At 46.1% G+C, this 19,507-nt stretch overlaps 1 protein-coding gene across 1 annotated transcript; it reads left to right on the plus strand.

Annotated features, from left to right (window-relative positions):
• Positions 1-16,742: 16,742 nt before the first annotated feature.
• DMP1 (dentin matrix acidic phosphoprotein 1) lies at positions 16,743-18,586 on the plus strand (the record flags this gene model as incomplete). Its single annotated transcript, XM_084286514.1, has 3 exons — positions 16,743-16,799; positions 16,887-16,922; positions 17,390-18,586. The coding sequence occupies 3 exons, from the start codon at positions 16,743-16,745 to the stop codon at positions 18,584-18,586; spliced, it is 1,290 nt and encodes a 429-aa protein (XP_084142640.1).
• Between the last annotated feature and the right edge of the window lie 921 nt (positions 18,587-19,507).

Genomic DNA, 19,507 nt, shown 5'->3' on the forward strand with positions numbered 1-19,507 from the left:
GAATCACAGAATTTTCTAGGTTGGAAGAGACCTCAAGGTCATCGAGTCCAACCTCCAACCTAACGCTAACAGCCCTCCACTAAACCATATCCCTAAGCTCTACATCTAAACGTCTTTTGAAGACTTCCAGGGATGGTGACTCCACCACTTCCCTGGGCAGCCTGTTCCAGTGCCTCACAGCCCTTTCAGTGAAGAAGTTCTTCCTAACATCTAACCTAAAACTCCCCTGGCTCAACTTAAGCCCATTCCCCCTCGTCCTGTCACCAGGCACGTGGGAGAACAGGCCAACCCCCACCTCGCTACAGCCTCCCTTGAGGTACCTATAGAGAGCGATAAGGTCACCCCTGAGCCTCCTCTTCTCCAGGCTGAACAAGCCCAGCTCCCTCAGCCGCTCCTCGTAGGACTTGTTCTCCAGGCCCATCACCAGCTTCGTCGCCCTTCTCTGCACCCGCTCAAGCACCTCGATGTCCTTCTTGTAGCGAGGGGCCCAAAACTGAACACAGTACTCGAGGTGCGGCCTCACCAGAGCTGAGTACAGGGGGACGATCACCTCCCTAGCCCTGCTGGTCACGCTGTTCCTGATACAAGCCAGGATGCCGTTGGCCTTCTTGGCCACCTGAGCACACTGCTGGCTCATATTCAGCCGACTATCCACCATCACTCCCAGGTCCTTCTCTGCCTGGCAGCTCTCCAACCATTCCTCTCCCAGCCTGTAGCTCTGCTTGGGGTTATTGCGCCCCAGGTGCAGGACCCGGCACTTGGCCTTGTTGAACTTCATGCAGTTGACCTCAGCCCATCGGTGCAGCCTATCCAGATCCTCCTGCAGAGCCTTCCTACCCTCAAGCAGATCGACACACGCACCTAACTTGGTGTCATCTGCGAACTTACTGAGGGTGCACTCGATGCCCTCGTCCAGATCATCGATGAAGATATTAAAGAGGACCGGCCCCAGCACCGAGCCCTGGGGGACGCCACTAGTGACTGGCCTCCAACTGGACTTGGCTCCATTCACCACGACTCTTTGGGCCCGGCTATCCAGCCAGTTTCTAACCCAGCGAAGCGTGCGCCAGTCCAAGCCAAGAGCAGCCAGTTTCTTGAGGAGAATGCTGTGGGAGACGGTGTCAAAAGCCTTGCTGAAGTCAAGGTAGACCACATCCACAGCCTTTCCCTCATCCACCCAGCGCGTCACTCTGTCATAGAAGGAGATCAGGTTCGTCAGGCATGACCTGCCTTTCATAAAGCCATGCTGACTGGGCCTGATCGCCTGCTTCCCCTGCAAGTGCTGCATGATGACTCTCAGGAGGATCTGCTCCATGAGCTTCCCTGGCACTGAGGTCAAACTGACAGGCCTGTAGTTTCCCGGGTCTGCCCTCCGTCCCTTCTTGTAGATGGGCGTCACGTTTGCTAGCCGCCAGTCGATTGGAACCTCCCCTGATAGCCAGGACTGCTCCCTATTGCTGCAGGGATTCCCTTTCTGCTGTTAAACAGCATCACAACTACTGGAGGTTGAGAGCAGGAACTTCTGATGTATTTCTTAACACATATGGGTGTTGGGTGTTGCTTTTACTAAAGTATAGCACTGAAACTGGTTTTCCTCAAAGCTTTCGGGAGTCATTTATGAAAATAGAAGTTAATTCTAAGTGTCCAAGTTGATGGAAAAGCATTTCCTTTAGTGTAGGAAGAATCTTGAATTCTTGGAAACAAATGCTCCACTAACAAATACTTAGACAAATAATTTAAAACAAATACTGTAGGATTAGATGCATTTATTTGGCTTATGGTAGATAAGCTATATCCTCTTTCCTAATGTCAAGATGGTATCTAAAAATTGTTTCTTTTGTCTAGTGTACTTAGTGATACAGGAGAAGTACTAGGCAAAATATTCACCTTATGTTTTCCAACTCTTAACTGTTTCAGGAGAAGAACGCATGTTGACTGAAATCTAATAAGGTCAGTGGGAACTTAGTCTACATGAAATGCATTTTTCTTGAAAATGTTACAAAAGGTCATTATGTATTACAAAGCATCACAAGATGAAATCAAACCAAACTCAATTTCACGAGTAGTTTGTTTTTCCTATGTTTTGGGGGCACTGTGGCCTGAAACATAGTATGCCTTTATCTTGAACCAAAACCAATCTTCTGCAAAGGGCTTGGAATTCTATAGAGTTAATAAAAATAAGGTCAAGCCTTCATTAAAATCCTTTGCTCTGGGTGCCCCTGTTTGATGAAACAGTCTTTTTTTGAGGAAGATATTTTGTCTCCTGTCTCAATAGGAAGCTTTTATGTGCCGCAGCTTAAATTTGTTTGTACATGGATGTGGTTTTCAACTGTTTTTTTTTTTTTTTTTTTTTTTTTTTTAAATAATATTTATTTTTATTTTAAAGTAAACCTTTGTGAGCCTTTTGCTTGTAAAGGTACTGGGGTTCCTTAATATGATGATCCAAGTTTTGTTCAATGTAGCTGTAGTCACCTCCTCTTAGGGACAACTGGCCTTGGAGAAATGCTGTGTATTGATGCAGAACTGATGGCTTATCTGTCTGGTATTGCTGTGTTTTCTTTTCATGCAGGTGTCTGCTTCTGGGATATAGCTGTAGGCTGCCAACTGTTCCAGTTCCGCTGAAAACTTGAATAGGAACAGATACTTGCTTGGTTTTCACAACACAGAGCACTGTCTGGAGTGACATAGAATGCATGTAGAAAGCTGCACAGAGCTGGATGTAATTATTTGAAAATGTTAGCAGGGGAGAAGGGACTTTGTATGTTGGTTATGAATTTAGTTTTTACAAAACTTAATTGGATTGGAGCCTATGTCCATTTTGTCTGAGCCACAGATGCTCACCAGAACGGTGCACTACAGAGCAATTTTCATTTGGCTTGACCATGAATGAAAAACTGGGAGCTCTGTCCTTAGCCTGCACGCGTGGCTTGGCACTGCTGAAGTCATCATTCTCACTACCATCAGAGCTGCCTATCTGGCTTCTCAGCCACAGTACAGTTTTCTGAACTGAATCTTTCTAGTGCTCTGTATAGTGAATAACAAAAGCTATTGTGGCTAAAATTTTTACGTTTGAGACTTTGCATGTGACGACTTGACATGATAATTTGAGGATTGCATCTTATTCCTTCAATGGAGCGGTGAGGATCACAGGTTGGTTTGTTGGTGGAGCTTATTGCCTCTATGAAAATGAGTGCAATGTTTATAAGGGAATACATTTATATAAGTCAAACTTCTGTTTTGAGCTTTAGATTTTGTCCTGTTGTGTTGGTAGCTATGTGATATGCAAGACATGATATGCTCTGTAATAATCTGGGGATGGGGGTGTTAGGGTATGTATGTGGTAATGGCTTTTTATAGTTGATATCAAAAATATACATTGCCTCTTAATGCTTTAAGAACATCAGTGCCTTTTCTGCAGCTTTCTGTCCCAAGGCTCCAAGTTGGTGGTTTAAGGGATATGTCTAGAAGAGGCAATTATTAAAAATCTGTATGTAAATTATTTTGTATAACTATGTGGATTTTAGAGAGTATTCACAGGAAGGGAAAGTTCACGTGAGTGGCAATAATAGTGTGGTGAGCACTTACTGGAATAGCCGAAGCTGATCCTAGCAGGCAAATCAAGAGCATCAGAGTCTTCATGGTTTTCATCTCTTGAACAGGCCAGCAGTTAGTGGTATGGTGGTAGGGTTTGAAGGTTTCCTTTCTGCAAGTAACATCAAAAGAAACCAAGTTAGGTTGTGGATATCATGGTTTAGAAATGATGGATGGAAGCAATGTGGTGGCTGCCGTATGCTACAGATCAGTCCGAATCCCTGTAACATTTGGATGCTGTGCCCACGTGTATGTGAATTCAGGCGTTAGACCACCTTATTCAGGGCGTGCTTTGATCCTCGTTCTTTTACTGAGCTTAGGTTGCATGCTGTACCCACAAACTCTGGTGGTCTCACTGAAAGGCAGAGTTATAAGTTCTGTCCTGTAAAGCTTTATCCACTCTTCTGATATAGTATTTCTTGGAAAAGATGTCCCTCTTTATGCAATTTTGGGACGCTGCCTGAATGGCATCCCTACAGCCAGGGGCTGCAGTAGTGGGAAGATTTGGGTGGTGAAGCTCTGTTCCAGCAGGTTTCAAAGCCAGAAGCTCTGTGTAGACTGCTCAGTGCACTGCTTGAGCCCTGCTTGGGGAGCACCAAACCCAGCTCTGCTACATACCAGTGTGAGACCAGCAGCTGAAAGAGTATGGGATGCAACTGGAGTTCTGCATGTGCCAACCTTCTTGAGTGAGTGAGAACTTATTTTTACTTAAGTGAGTGGCAACTTATTTTTACTTTGCAGGTATCGCTGGTATATTCTCTCACCTATGCAGTGCACATGCACTGGAAGTTCCTATCGCTGTAGCTGTATCACCAGGACAAGCAGGAGGAAAAAAAGAATGTTTATCCTTTATTGCTCTTTGTTGCCCTTCCCACCTTTATTAATGTAAATGAAACACCTATTCCTCTGTTAACTGATGCACGTAGTCTCTGTTACTGGTCGAGCTCCTTGGCACATGAAGAAATTGGCAGTGGTTCTTTCAGTTAGGTCAACCATACGCAAATGCATGAGGCTCGGTGTATGGTTTCCAAATGTTCATCCAGGCAGTTGTTCATGATTGGGGAGTGGGGAGAATAGACACCAAAACCCAAAAAGGGGGGTGGAATTCCAGAGGAGCTTGTGTTTATTGGAGCCAGAGTGTGAACCAACTAACAAGCATCCTGGTTCCTGCCATGCCTAGATCTGTTGGGAATATACTGATTGGAAGCTTGCTGTGTTTTCCAGCGTTCCTGAATTATTTAATGTCAATATCTTTTAGTTAATGAAGAGCAAAATACTTAATTAGTGGGGCACATCTAGTATGCAAACAATTTTTCTCTCAATGAACTAATTCAGTCTCCAAATGTGGCTCAACATACAACATCAATTATCTCTTTGGCATCCAGGGTTAGCTGAGATTCTCTCATAGAGACGGAATATAACAAAAGCCATCAAAGACAATATAGAGAATTCCTAATTATTGCATATAGGCCATCACTTCAGATTAAAGGCACGTTATGTTAGACTGAGGGCCATGCAGGTGACTTGCAAGAAAGTGGTGAAATCAAATGGATTATTAACATATAGCCCCCAAAACTGTATGCCATGCTCTTGAAGGCCTGGCGAGTGACTGAGGGAAGTAGTAGTTGAACTGCAGTTATACAAGTCAGGTAGTCTTCATATGTCTCCTTGTTCTTGGCTAGCAAAGCAGCTCTGGGCACATCTTTCCATCACTGAGTTTCTCAGCTTTAAAACCACATTAGATGCACTTATTCTGGTAAAGTACTTTGAGAGCTATAAATGGATTTGGTTTATGATTAGGTTTTTCAAATCTGGCTCTAACTGGGTAAGTTGGTTCCACCACCTTTATCCAAATAACAAAAAAAATGGTTGGAATAAATCTTGAGTTCATGTGGCAAAACAGATCTTTTGCATTGTTTTTCTCTTAGTCACTAGCCTGCAGTCACACATGGGAATAATCCATCTTTAATTATCAAAGAAGTCTGACTTCCTTGAACTGAGTATAGGAACACAGTCTAGTTAAGCATCTCCTCCCGTCGTGATAGTCCAAATGAGTTGCAAGCACTGACAAAATGATCTGCAGTGGGATAATCTGCCACAAATCACCAAATAGCATCTGAAGAGTTAAACAGCCTCTTGAGCTGTGATGCTTACGCAAGTATTGCCCTTGTTAATTCCTGATGTTTGCCTTTTTCAATATGGCACCAATAGCATGCAGGAAGTGTTCCCTCGCATGGGTTTTGGAGCGAGGAGTTCTGGGGTTCTTCAGAACTGTGGTGCTTTGTATCGTACCTGACTGCTGTGAGTGAAATATCTAATTCATTGTTTCATTTCTGATGCCAATTCCATTATGCTATCAGTACAGGGAGCTGTTTGAGGCAGGCAGATGGAACTATTGAACAAGTTCAAAAGCCACAGTAAAAAAAAAAATGAATAAAAAAAAATTCAGTGTTGGCAGCATTCATAAAGAAGGAGGAGCAGTGGGGGAAGCTGGGATTGCTGTCATAAAAGCTGCAAAGTCAATAACACGGCAGCTGGGCTTCAACAAAGGGGAAAAAACATCCTTGTATAATGGGCTGTGGTCCCTTCTGTCCTCCAGGGGTGAACAGAGTGTTTCTGTTGGCATCGCTTCATTTTCGGTGAGGCGCCAGGGGCTTGGCTGTGAAATATGCAAGGACCTTTTGCCAGAACCCAGGAGAACAGTTGGGTTTGGTACAAATAATCCATATTAAGGACTTGAGGCAGTTTGCTGGAGCAGAGGATTTAGTTTGAGGAGTAGTGCAGTTAGGGGGAAAAAAGCACAAAGAACTCTTCCTGCAGGCCTGCTGCCCTTCTTGCTGCCAAGGTCACAGCAATGGCATTTTTGCACTTGCTCTTTTAGCCTTCCGGTGCTAGAAAAGACAAGTCATTATTGTCAGAGAAGCTCGGAAGCTCGGGCAGGTGCAGAGATGAGCGATTTTGTGGGTCATAAGTAATGCACGGTAATTAAGTTGGTCATGGAAGAAGTTCAGCATTACCTAACTGTCATATGATGCAAGGATCTGCATTGTGATAGTACCTTTTTTCTACACTGAGATCTAAATGTGAAGACAATGTATTCTTACTTTAATTTCCAAACTTATACTACAGAACAGTGCCTAAAACCAAGCTTTTGTAACGCTTGAGATCAGCAAAACTGAAGTATTACAGTGGGAGCTATTTTAAAAGCAGCAGTCATCTACATAGAGCAACGCAGTCACCACACTTCGCAGTGAAATCTGTAGGAAGGTGTGGTCAAAAGATAATATGTAGTGTCTTAAATTGGAATTTTTGGACAAAGAAATGAGTAATTGGAAAACGCTTTTGTTTGGGGTCTTGAGAAAGCAATGCTAACCAGGCCCTCACTCTGCCCTTTTTCAGTCTTGGAAAGAAATTGATTTACCTGAAACTTGGAGGAGGCAAAAGCTCTGACTCACTTCATCCATGGTAGTTGGGGTCTCTGTAGGATACATGCTGCTCAGCTTAATATGGGAAAAAAAAGGCCTTGCTTCACCAGTGACAATTGTTTTGAGTAGACAACCCTAAAAAGACTCGTTTTCAGATAACAGTGCAGAGCTGCTGTGAGGGGACGGGTGGAGCTAGCGATGTTTTTGTACGCTCAGTCCTGTTGGACTCAGGTACTTTGGGCCATGTTCAGCCATTCCAAGGCAGGTTCCTGCAGCTCTTGCACATGGGAGTAGTCTCAGCTCACAAGAGCCTCTGTCAGAATATGAGCAGAGTTACTTTATGAGGAGCAGTTGGGTACGAGTATGGTCTGCATGTGACATGGTCATCTTCAAAAGCACCTGATTGTCCACTGAGCATGGTGAACACCAGTCACAGCCTGTGGTCAGACCTGTGACCAGCAAGAGCTGCAAAAATGTATGATACGGTAAATGAAATTATCTGACATATCAATAGCTTTTAAAACAATGTCTGTTAATCTACTTGGTTTGCTGAACTTGCAAAACAGTAGCCATGTCTATACAGACAGGAGAGAGAAAAATAGATCACAAGTTAAATTGCAGTGTGTCCTTAAGACAAGTGTATTAAAAATGACAGACATCAGTGTTTATAGTTAGGTCTTTGGTCTGGAAACCTGATGGTTGTAACTCAGTAGTTCAAGTTTTACCTAAGACTTCTGCTGATGTCTTCCAAACTTAGGTTGTAGAGATGATTGCTCAGGGTTTTTTTTTTTCACTCCTCCTGGTCCTGCAGTTGCTGGCATCTTAGTAGACACTCGAGCAATGCGCTCTTGGCCATCTAAGAAACTACTTGTGAGCTTATCCTTGACAGGAGGACTGTGCAAGGGCTGCTGCTGATCAGTTGTGTCAGCAGTCACTTGAAATACTGATCAATGACATGATTTTTGCCTAGAGGTCTAGAAGTAATGACATTTGGCCTGCCTGCCAGTCTTGCCTGTCCTCAGCAGTGCTGTACCACATGTATTTTGAATCAGAGTTCTGCTCAGTCACCCAGGGATCTGACAACAGTTCACTGTTTCTTATTGCTTACAGCAGGAAGCCTGCATCTGAAGTGGGAAATCAGATAAAATCATCTGCAAGAATAGATGAAATGGCAAGTGCAGTCTTTACTGCTACTTCTTTGTTTTGTTTCTGGTTGAGCATTTTTGTTCAGTCACTGAAATAGCAAGTCTCATGCAGCTGAGACCTAGCAGGTTCTCTAGCCTTTTGAAATGCCACCCAGAAATGATTAATTGGTGGAGCTCATGGCTGAAGGTGACAAATGCCTTGTGATGGACAAAAGAAAGCATGTGAACTGACCTAGTTTCAGCTCTGGCAGTGGGAGATAATTCTGCATGGTTCTTGGTCATTAGACCTAACTCTAGAAAATGAAGTTACCTATTCTGCCACCATCACTAATGAGCGTGGCTGTTGTCCAGCATTCAGAAAAGAGAATTAGAAGGCAAGTCAGCTTTGGAACTCAGCTTCTCATTGTGTACAGGGGACATGAGGTCTCATCCCATAAGCATGAGACTTAGATTATGAGCTCTTTAAAACTTTAGGAGTCAGGTGAAATGTGATAAGATGTTGATGTTTTTCATAATTCATTAAATGACAGAAGCTTTAGTTTATGCTCACGTACCCTAAACTATCATCAAGAAGATATGCAACAAATTGTGAAATCAGCCCATTGAATCAGTTTGAGATTGCAATAAAATAGTCTTGCTTGAATTCTTGTGAAAGCACTGTCCTTGGTGGTGTGTCAGCTTTGTTAGTAGGAAATGCAGATGCTGATGCCTGTCCTCACTGATAAATACTTGGAAGATGTGGACCTCTTAGGCAATAATCACAGCACAAATAGTTGTGAGTGGATCAAGTTTTGTGTACAAGTATTTGGTGGAGTACAGAAACTATGAATTCACTGTACAAAGTCTTTCTATAACCAAGATGTGCATGTGATTTTCTTCAAGTGCAATTGGCACAGAGCCCTTAAGTGTAGGTCTGTTTCAGAAGTTCTTGTAGGAGTGTGTGTGTGTACACACATGTACCTAAACTGAATCACGAGTGTACGTGCATACAGAACAAAGGCACGGTTACATCTGATCAGAGTGAATGAAGAGAAAGTAATAAAAACATATCCCAGAAGGTGAAATTATTCTACTCTTTCACTCTGCACCAGGAAGTGGCTGCAAATGAGAGTCAATCCTTTTGACGTTACCAGTTTTACAGCTGCAAAAGCCTTTGGTCTTGATGGCTGTTTAATTCAAACATATTTTTGAACGTACTTGAGGACACCTTGAAACAATTATTAAATAAAATATTTCACCTGTGCTTAATGTAATTGTTAGATCTGTTATCTTTCCTAAGTAGTTTAAGTCAAATTCAGGCTATTTTGATTCAATTTGAGATGGGATGAAATGAGACCTCTTAAATGGTGAGAATGTTTTTTCTCTGTTTCTTATGAATTAGTGATTATTGCTAATCACTATTTGTCCTATATGTCCCTGGACCTGCCTTTCCTTTGCAGATCCTGTAGGTTCTACAGGCTTCTACCAGTTCCACACATAACATTGTGAAAGGTTCCTCCAAGACCAGCCACAGCTCCAGTGTCTTCACTTCCTTATGGGAAAGAACAAGGGCGTACCTTGCTTTTTGTGGCCTTTTCTGTCGGATGAGGTTCTTGAGCTGATAATGCAGGAGACTGTCAGATGTTGGGAAACCAGATCGCCCAGCAGTTTCAAGTGGACATTTGTACACTTCTGCAAGAGGTACATATTTTGCTTCACTCCTGCTGGCTCTCACATAAGGCTTTATTGTTTTGCAGGATCACAGGGAAAATAATGGTCTCAACAGTAAGATAAAGGTCACCTTTTCCAACACAATAACTATACAGTGCTTTCTCTTCTACAGAACACGTTTCTTTCTGCTCAAGGCATAAATGTCTGATATGATTTATCCTTAAAATAAGCAACAGTACTCTAAGAAAACATTAGCTATTTCAGTCCACAGGGGGGGAAACAGAGGATTAGAGAAGATATTCTATGGTTTTAATTAAAAAGTAAAGAAACAGTACCATAGCAGTAGAAGAGGTGCTCCTGCTTGGTTATCCACTGACGCACTGGAAAACCGTGAGCCTTGCAAAATCTTGCTTCTTTCCCTGTGGTATATTTTAGCATATAGTATGGACTCTGAAAATGTTTTTGCTGGGAGCTTCAGAGAAGGAAGATCTGATCCTGTGGATCTCAGTAAAAATAAATGAACCACCCTCTTAGGCTTCCACAGGATGAGGTAGAGGGGTGGGGGGATAAATTAGTGAAATTCTGCTGAATTAATTGAATGAGAAAGGCCATTCAGTGTTCATAGGCTCCGGGCCAGTGGAGCTCAGCCACAGTGTGGGAAGGACATATTTAGTCTTTCAGGGGGAGGGGAGCCAAAGGGAATGGGTGCAATAGCTCTGAGGCCAGCCAGTGTAGCAGAAAGAGCTGAGCTAAGAGATTGGCTGGGGCAGTCATGTTGCAAGCCTGGGAGCATGAGCAAGCAGGGTGAATGCTGGTCCGTGCTGACCTTTTTGGTGTTGTTTCAATATACTGCATATGGTGTGTGCAAGCCTGTGGAAAAGAAGGGAAAGGAGTGAAAAGTCAAGCTCTAAATTAAAAGTGTAGATGATGATAACAAAGGATTGGTTGGAGTCTTGCATAATTCTTGAACATTGGCTCTTTTAATGCTGTTGCCATTGCTGTGCCGTCTCTTGGAGAGTGATGGTGCTAGCAGAGTGAGCTCGTGTATGTGTGAAAAGCTCTGTAGGTGGCACCTGTCTGGAACAGGTGCTTGGTGGCTTTTGGTTTTATACTGGCTCACTAGTAATGAGTTTAATCTTTATTTTTTCCTTTTTGTTATTCTAGAAAATACATCTCCTGAGCAGACATACTTCAGAGGAGGTTCTCAGATCACAACTAGTGGAGCAGATGCGCTGAGAAGAGGCACTTTCAGTGGTGTGTGCGGCAGATGCAGCAGATCCAGCCTCCTATTTCCTGTTCTTCCAATATCATCTGTTACTCATGACAGCATTTTGTATATTGTCCTTACACAACTGGCAGAGAGATCAAAGTAAAGTGAAATGAATTGCATGAATGGTGCAAACTATAAAGCAAATTCTGAAAAATAATTCTTTTTGGATGATGTTTTGACATGTTTTTTGGAGGTTACAGTTGTACTAGCTTCTACTCTGTTCATACCACAAGGTAACAGATACTGTGAATCTGAGGAGATGAGATACAGTGAGAAGTGTACAAAAACTTATTTTGTATGGCCAACTATGAAAATTATTGTTAATAAATTAAAAAAAAAAAAAGGCTGATATCACAGCTGAGCCATCTCTCTGTAAACCAAACAGAAAATCAAACTTTGACAAAAAGCCTGTGAGAAATTTTTTAAATCCCTTCCCCTTTTATCTCTGCTTCTTTGCCTGGAAACTGATTCATGCCTATTGGAGTTGAAATTCTGCTGTTCTGTCAGCTAGTCAGCATCCGAAGGGAGAGGTGAGATTTCAGAACTTTTTTTTGTTTTGTTATGTGTTAATAAAAAAGACCATCATTTTTATTTATTTAGAATTTTGCAGTGTGTCATGCACATCCTTCTTTGCAATATGTCTAAGTTTCTTGGGGGATTGAAGGTGAGTGTTTTTCTGTGATGATTAAATATCCCAAGTATGGGTAGATCCTCAGCTAACAAATCAATGTGCAGGTAGTTCCCAAGAGGTTAGAACAAACGGTCCAATGCTAATCTTACACTAGCTGAAACATGCAAGTCTTAATTTTGGTAACGTTTGGAGACAGTAGCTATTAAAATTGACCTGCAATCCCCACTTGACAAAAACAGTGACAGATTCTCTCCAAGACCCTGTCTATTTAAGGATTTCCACCCAAAGAATTAGGATCAGATCACATTTTTTGATAGCTGTGTGAAGAGCTGTGCAGGAACTTGAGTCTGGAATTTGTAGGAGCCAGAAGGTTATCAAAAACGGTGTGTGTGATTTCAAAGCTTTGCCTGCCTTGGTTTTCAACAGATGTATTGGGACTTGGGGGAGGAAGAGGAGGGTCTGATTTTTTTGAAAGTTTTGAAAGATTATGCCTTTATTATTTGTTGACTGGTGTAGTTTATCAAAGCTCTTAGTTATTTGCAGGATGTTCCACAAATCAAAGTTTGTTTTTGCCTTTGATTTAAAAATAAAAAAATCAGTTAAGAAAAGACCCCTGGTTGCTCCCTGAATGTCATCAGGCAGCTTGAGCTTGTCTCAGTCATAGGTGCTGGTGGGGATGTCTGCAGCGGGTCCTGCAGTGCCAGGGCGGGTCATTTTAGGAAACTATATGGTTTATGGGATGACGTTTCCATCACCAGGAAAAGATGCTGTACTGTCATGGCAAAGTATGTGGGGGGAGGGAAGCCAAGTAGTTGGTGTGCTGGAAAACTGCAACCTAGAAATTACTGTTGTGACTCATTAGATGATATCATTTGGAAACTGAGTAATTACATCCTATCCCCCCCTTGTATTTGACTTGGGGTGATGTACTCAAGCACTGGTGTGTCTGACAGCTAGGTGACCTTTCAGTGAAGCGTCTGGCTGCATCAAGGATGGCTCCATGGTGTAGAAGAGCATGAATTCGTTGTGTACCAGAGTTATGCTGGAGGTCCCGATACCTTTGTTTTGGTTCCCCTGTGTGTTGCTAAATGAGCTCTTGAAACAAAGCCAGAAGAGGAAAAGCGGAGAGAAGTGTATTTTTTGTTGATTAATACACGTGCCCTGCGTTGTGTAACAGGAAGGACTGAGGACAGGTTTGTTTTTATTTGCAGCTATCTGCACATCTTTGTACTTGATACAGCCACAGACCTTCAGACCTGTGCCCACAAGAGAGTGGTGTTGAGCCATCCATTTGCATACCAGGTACAAGGATTGAATTTACAGGTTTTTTTTATACGTAAAGTACAATTTGACCTCGGTGCCAGTTTGGATTCCCAAATAAAATGTGACTTTTCAATCAAATACGCTTTATGCTGATTCGCAATAATATACATATTTTGAAATTCAGCTGTTTTAGAATATAAAGGAACTGTAAATACACCAGCTGTTGTTTCTGTCATATTATTTCTACTGTATGTGTCCATGTGGTTTTTTACTTATTACTGGAAGAAAATAAACCATTTTGAATCTGCTTACAGCCAGGGCTGGTCATTCAGTGCGGATGTGCCTCTCCAAGGTTTCCTAGGCTGTTTGGGGTTGTAGTCTGCCTGGTGGTGCTGACAGGGCTCTGAGTGTAAGTCCTCCTGTCTGTGACTTGGGGTTACAGCTAGTCAGGCAGGAAGGGAGGGCTCTAATTTCTGTGCTGGATGATGCACATTAAGGCTTTGAGCTGGTGAAGTGGCTCTCATTTAGAATATTTGTATGTAAGCACTTGAGACTTTGGAAAGATCACAACCTGTAGCAACTCATGCTGAAAAGGTTGGCCTTCCCTATTGGAAGTAAGTGCTGACAGTGGTTATAGCTGATGTGTTTGAATATGTACGTTATTAGCACGTGTTCATTTTTGTTCTCTGTACTGGCTCACATTAATACTTGACTTGCTCTTTCCATTTTACCTCAAATTAATGAAAACTGAAATGCCTCCTGAAAGCTCATTGTTTACTGAAATTTGTATACTCCAAAAAAAACCCTAACTTTTAGCACTGCTTTCTTGAATTTAAAAGCTACATTTATCTGTCTGAAATGGGTAGTGTCCTGTGCCTGTCTAAGTTTGCAAGCAGCTCTTAAGTTGGAGCATAATAATAAATGCATATGAGCTGACAATATTTCTTACTTGAGCTATCTCTGGAGAACTGTCAGGAAAAATATCAACAAAAGATCACTATGATAGGGGCATATCATTAAAAAAGAAAATCAGAGGAAAAAAAAAATTCCTCCTGTGCTCTTTTTAGCTGGTTATTTCATCTTCCTTTTGGGAAAAAAAAATAAAAAAATAAAAGTCAAGCCGGAGGCATACAGACTAGGTACTTTCAAAGTTGATCTTATGTGCTAGTTAAGGAGTCTGACATCATTGCTTTGTTTTTCCTTACTGGAAAAGAAAAAAAAATAAAAAATAAAAATAAAAAAAAAAAAGCTGGGAGCAGGTGGGATTCCTTGGGCTCGTTCCTGCAGATGTTGCAGCCCTGATGGCTGGTGAGCATGGTGTGGGTGAGCTGACCTGTGCCCTGTGTGCATAAGGCAAAGAACTAGCCTGATGGTTTTCAGGGATCTCATTTGTGTTGATTGGTTCTTTTTTCTTTCTTTCTTTTTTTTTTTTTTCCTTGTGTTGTACTTCTCTATTTCATTATCAGTTTTGAATAAAAGCTGTAGTGACTGGATTTGTGTGTGTGGTTTTCCTGATAGAGGGGAGAACGGAGTCGGGGCTCTGCCACCTAGACGTGCTGGTGGTGTGCGGGAAGAGGCTTGGAAATGCTCAGCTGAGGCTGCCTGTATGTGGCTGCTAAATTGGGTTTGGTCCTTTGAGGCGTGATGCACTCGGTGTATTAGAGACTCGAACCCTGTCGCCTCGGAGCTGCTGTGCTGGGCTGTGTCATGTTTGACCACATAGCCTACGCAAGCTGAAATTAAAAGTTTAAAAAAGAGGGAGAGAAATAAACACTGCTCCCAGGCTGGGAACATTTGACTCCCGTTGGGGAGGAGCTATTTTAAAGCGCAGACGGAGGGATGGCTATTTTTGCCCCTCAGCCAGACTGACTCAACTAATGCCCTATACTGTCCAAAGTGTCACGTTGACCAAATTCTTAAAAAGTAGACTAAAACAGGACAGGAAGGGTCCTTCAACCAGCATGAGGCAGACGCAGAGCTAAGCTGGAAGTACCTGATCTGCACGGGATCCCCTCGGGGTGAGGTGTGCTGCCATGTGCTTTGCCTTGCTGCCTTATTCAGGCATGCACTTGCATTAACAAGGAGGAGTAGACTTGGAGTCCAGTGTGGGTAGCGTAAGTGCCCTTCCACCGCAAGCACCCAAGATGGGCAATGTCTGTGCATAGCTCAAGTTCCTGGTAGTTCCGGTCACTACAGACACACAGTGCTCCTGGAGAAGCACAAGTATTAAACACCACCTGTAATACCCTGCTGAGTTACGTGCCTTCGCACTGCCTGTCCATTCTTGGGAGTTTCAAACACATTTTGTGTTAGGAGCAAATGCTGCTTTCCTCTGATGGAGGTGGAGAAGGATCCCAAAATGGCGAGGAGCCATACTACACTGTCAGTGGGGTGATGGGGGACACCTGAACTCGTGCAGCCCCATGAAGACGTGGCGGCTTTGGGCATGGGCAAGACGTGAGCCTGGGCTGGGCGGCCACACGCACAAGGCCATGGATCGGGGGTGAGGGTGGGTTGAGGTTCCCCAGGTCTGGTGGGGGGGTTGAGGCCACTTCTGTCCAGCAGACCACGCAGCGTACGGTGTCACTGCCTGGGCACCACCAGAAACCCTCAGGGCAGCACTTGTCAAGCACATCAGTCCCAAAGTTAGTCAAAAAAAAAAAAAAAAAAAAAAGAACTGAAGGGAATCTTTGTGTACCTGCATAGATCTCTCTGCACAGAGGTGTGTGCTGGGTGCCTGAGGGAAATGCTTAGTACTCAGTTCTCACATGGCCTTTTTTTTTTTTTTCCTAAAGTAAATGTAAAAGTGCTTCTGGTTGCATTTTGAGTCACTGCGGGCTTTCTCTTGTCCTCCTGACACTCAAAACTCAGTATTCACACCATTTTTTAGGAGCTTGAGGGTGAACAAGAACCACTTCCTGGCTCTGGGCACCAGCACCTTCTGCTGCTCGCCCCCTGGGCCGCATCCTGCTCCTCCAGGCTCTCGCTGGACTGCAGTGATGCTTCCTGTCCAGCTCCGCTGGGCAGAGGTAAATATAGCCGGAGGGAGGCATAATTACAGCAGAGGAAGGCGAGGAAGCGTGGCTGCCCTCCAGGTACCCGCGTCATGGGGAGCAGCAATGGTACGTGACTGGGATTTGGGGCACCTCACCCCAAATCATGACCCGATGCGGCCCTGGCTCCTTCCCCGGGGGATTTGCTGCTTGGTGCCTGTTTTGGGGTCCAGTCCCCTTCCCAAGCAGGGATGTGAGGTGGTGCCGGGTCTTCAGGGGCCGACTTAAATACGGGCTGGACACGAGGAGCAAAACAACACGTCGTAATTGTTCGAGGTGCCTAAAATAAGGCTGGTGATGCACGCTTGCATCTGGCGGGGGCCAGGGATATAATTTGGTCACAGGTCAAGAGGAAAACACGTCCCACGGTATCTGCGAGGGGAATCGGCTGAGGAGGAGGGGAACGTTGACAGGAGGGGCGCAAATTTAGCAAGGAAAACAGAGCGCAGGCCTGTCAGCTCATTAACAGCCAGCCCCGCCGCTCGCTCACCCCCCCCCACCACCACCAGGAGCTGTTTTTGGGGCCGGCGTCCCGGTGGAGGAAGCGTGGGAGGCCGCTTCCCGCCGACACCTCCGCACCCGGCCCTGGTGCCATTGGCTGCTGGCGGCCCAGGACAGCGGTTAAATGCCGGGGCAGCAGCGTGGGGCCGGCAGCACACGCGCTGCACGCTACCACACGCGTCCCTGCCTTGGCTGCGTCGCACCGGCAGCGGGATGAAGGCTGCACTGCTGGCACTGCTGATGCTGTGGGCTGTGGCCTGCGCCCACCCTGTGAGTACCCCCCTGCGCAGCCCCCGAGCCCCCAAACCCTGCTGTTTCTGCCCCCAGACTGACGTGAGGTGTTTTCTTGGTGTTTAGGTGCACAACCGCATCTCCGCGCCCCTGGAGCCTGAGGTAAGGTGCCCACGTCCCGTGGCACTGGGATGTTCGCCATGGGGAGTGCTGCTGGATGCATGGGGTCTGGGAGCTTTGCCCCATTGGTTTAGGTTTTTTAAGCTGGAGGGGTTTCAGCTCAGGTGACTTTCTCTCTCTGTGCATGCTTTCTATTAACCTTTTTTCTAAAAAAAAAGAGAGTTTCTGTGCTCTAAACTATTGCGGTTTAGGCTACCCTGAGCTCAAAGCCTTCTTATTCATATATCCGTGCATGACAACCTGTCCCATCTCTGCGGGATGATAAGACACCTAAAACATAAGGTGACAGTCTCTTGTAATGCCTGGCCCCAGCTAAGAAGGGCTGGGTGTTTTTCTCCCACCCACAGTAGCAGAGGGGATGAGGTGGGAAGCGCTGTGGGTCCACAGAGGCTTGCATGGCTCAGGAGGCAGCGATGCTCAGGCAACTGACATGCTGTTATTACCTGCAGGACACGGTGCCGGGGGATGAGGTGAAGGCACTGGGCCCCCTTCTGGGCGGTGGAAACCTCGGTCACCTTCGTGCCAGCGTGGGGCCAGGGGACGGCGGTGACAGGGACCTCGCTGTCGGGAACCACATAGAGCAGGACCTTGCCGAGCATGACAGGCTGCCTGCCTGGCCCGGGGATGAGGAGGACGACAGCGGGGATGACACCTTGGATGGTGAGGAGGGCGAAGGGCCCAGCTATGGCACTGGGGATGCTGGAGGACATGGTGACAGCAGCAGCAGCAGCAGCAGCGAGAGTGCAATGGCCCAGCACCGCTACAGCAGGTACCGTGGCAGCTTCAGGCGGGGAGGGGGCAGCAGCAGCAGCCAGGAGGATGAGGAGGAGAGCACCGGCTTGGGCGGTGAAGGCATGCAGGGTGACGACGCCTCAGTTTTTGACAATCTGGGCGGAGGGCGACGTGTCCGGGGGGCCTCTGTTGGCCCCCAGGAGGACAGGGACAGCCGGTCCCCAGAGGCCGAGGACACTGACTCCACGGAGGACAGCCCCTCAGCCGAGGAGAAGAGCAACTCCCAGGAGGACAGCCAGGCCAGCAGGTCTGGGGAGGACGAGGACAGCCACGATGAGGACAAGGACAGCCCCTCCAGGGAGGCCTCAGATGAGGAGGCCTCAGATGAGGAGGCCAAGGAGTCCACGGAGTCCGCAGAGGATGGCTCAGAGGAGGCAGTGAGTGCTCCAGAGGGGCGCAGCGGCAGCAGGGAGGAGCAGACATCCCCTGAGGACAGGAGTGCACCATCTGACCTCGACAGTGAGGAAGAGCAGAGCAAGTCCAGGGAGGAGGAGGAGGAGGAGGAGAGTAAGTCCACAGAGGACAGCGTGGAGTCAGAGGAGGATGGGAACAACTCCAAACCTGATGAGGATGCTCCAAGCGCATCGGCCGAGAGTCGCAGCGCATCCCCGGAGGGCGGCGACGAGGACGACGAGGATGAAGACAACACAACGGGCGAGGACAGCACATCCACAGAGAGCACCAACAGTGCGTCCCCAGAGGACGAGGACGAGGATGATGAGCAGAGCCGCTCCCAGGAGGACGCCAGCTTGCCGCGCAGCCTGGGCAGCGAGAGCCGCAAGCGGCGGCTGGACGCCTACCGCAGGAAGCCAGCCACCGACTATGATGACAATGACTGCCAGGATGGGTACTGACAGCGGCACATAACTTACTGGTTGTGTGGATGGGTCGGCTTCCTCCAGGGAAGATGCTATGGACAAAATGGGTGAGGGCTGGCCATGTGGGGCAGCCACTTGTGGGGGGATGCTGGGCATGGGTAAAACCCAAGTTCTGCATCGCAAGCGGATGCGTCCCGGCACTCTCCCTAAAACTGCCCACCTGTGCTGCACGGGGAGCCGTGTGTGGAACGTGTCACACCACGTCGGGATGGGGTGTATGTAATATTTTGTAAGAAATGTACAGAAAGCATTCTATTGTATCCTTTTCATGTCAGTGGCACTTACCTTTTTGAAACTGAAATGTATCCTGTGTACATCTTCATCAACATTAAAAACCACCAGACCCCACTGCTGTTGGCTTTGCTGCTTTTCTTTCCCAGAAGGCTGAGGGGGTGGTGGTGGGGGGAAGGAGTTGCTGAGTAAGACGGGTTAACTCAAACCAGGCTCTGCCCCCAGATGGGTGCGATTTGGGGTAGAAAAGCAGGAAATGGACTGGGCGGTAGGAAGGTCGGGGCTGTGCTGTGAGGTGGGCAGGTTGGTTTGGGGTGCCTTTTTGCCATTTTGGGCACAAATCTGAGCTGCAGAGGGGTGCTGGGCGGGTGGCTCATGGGCCAGGCTGTGAGGTTATCACATGCAGCAGGAAGAGGCGCTGCTTTGTTTTATTGCAGCTGCAGGGAACAGGTTTCTGGAGGAAGAGCTGAGCCTGGAGAGGAGAGGAGGCACCACCTGCTGCTGCCAGCCAAAACCCGGTGCTGTGCCATCAAGCACAAGGCAGCACGAGGTTCGTCACGGCGCGCAGCACCCCTCACAGTGCACACACCCCCAGAGCCGTCCTTTGCTAAAGTAAAACGAGCATCTAAGCCGGAAAGGACATGCTGTACGCAGTCAGGTGCTTGG

Source organism: Netta rufina (genome assembly GCF_964035555.1).
Source record: "Netta rufina genome assembly, chromosome: 4".
In the NCBI taxonomy this organism is placed as follows: domain Eukaryota; kingdom Metazoa; phylum Chordata; class Aves; order Anseriformes; family Anatidae; genus Netta; species Netta rufina.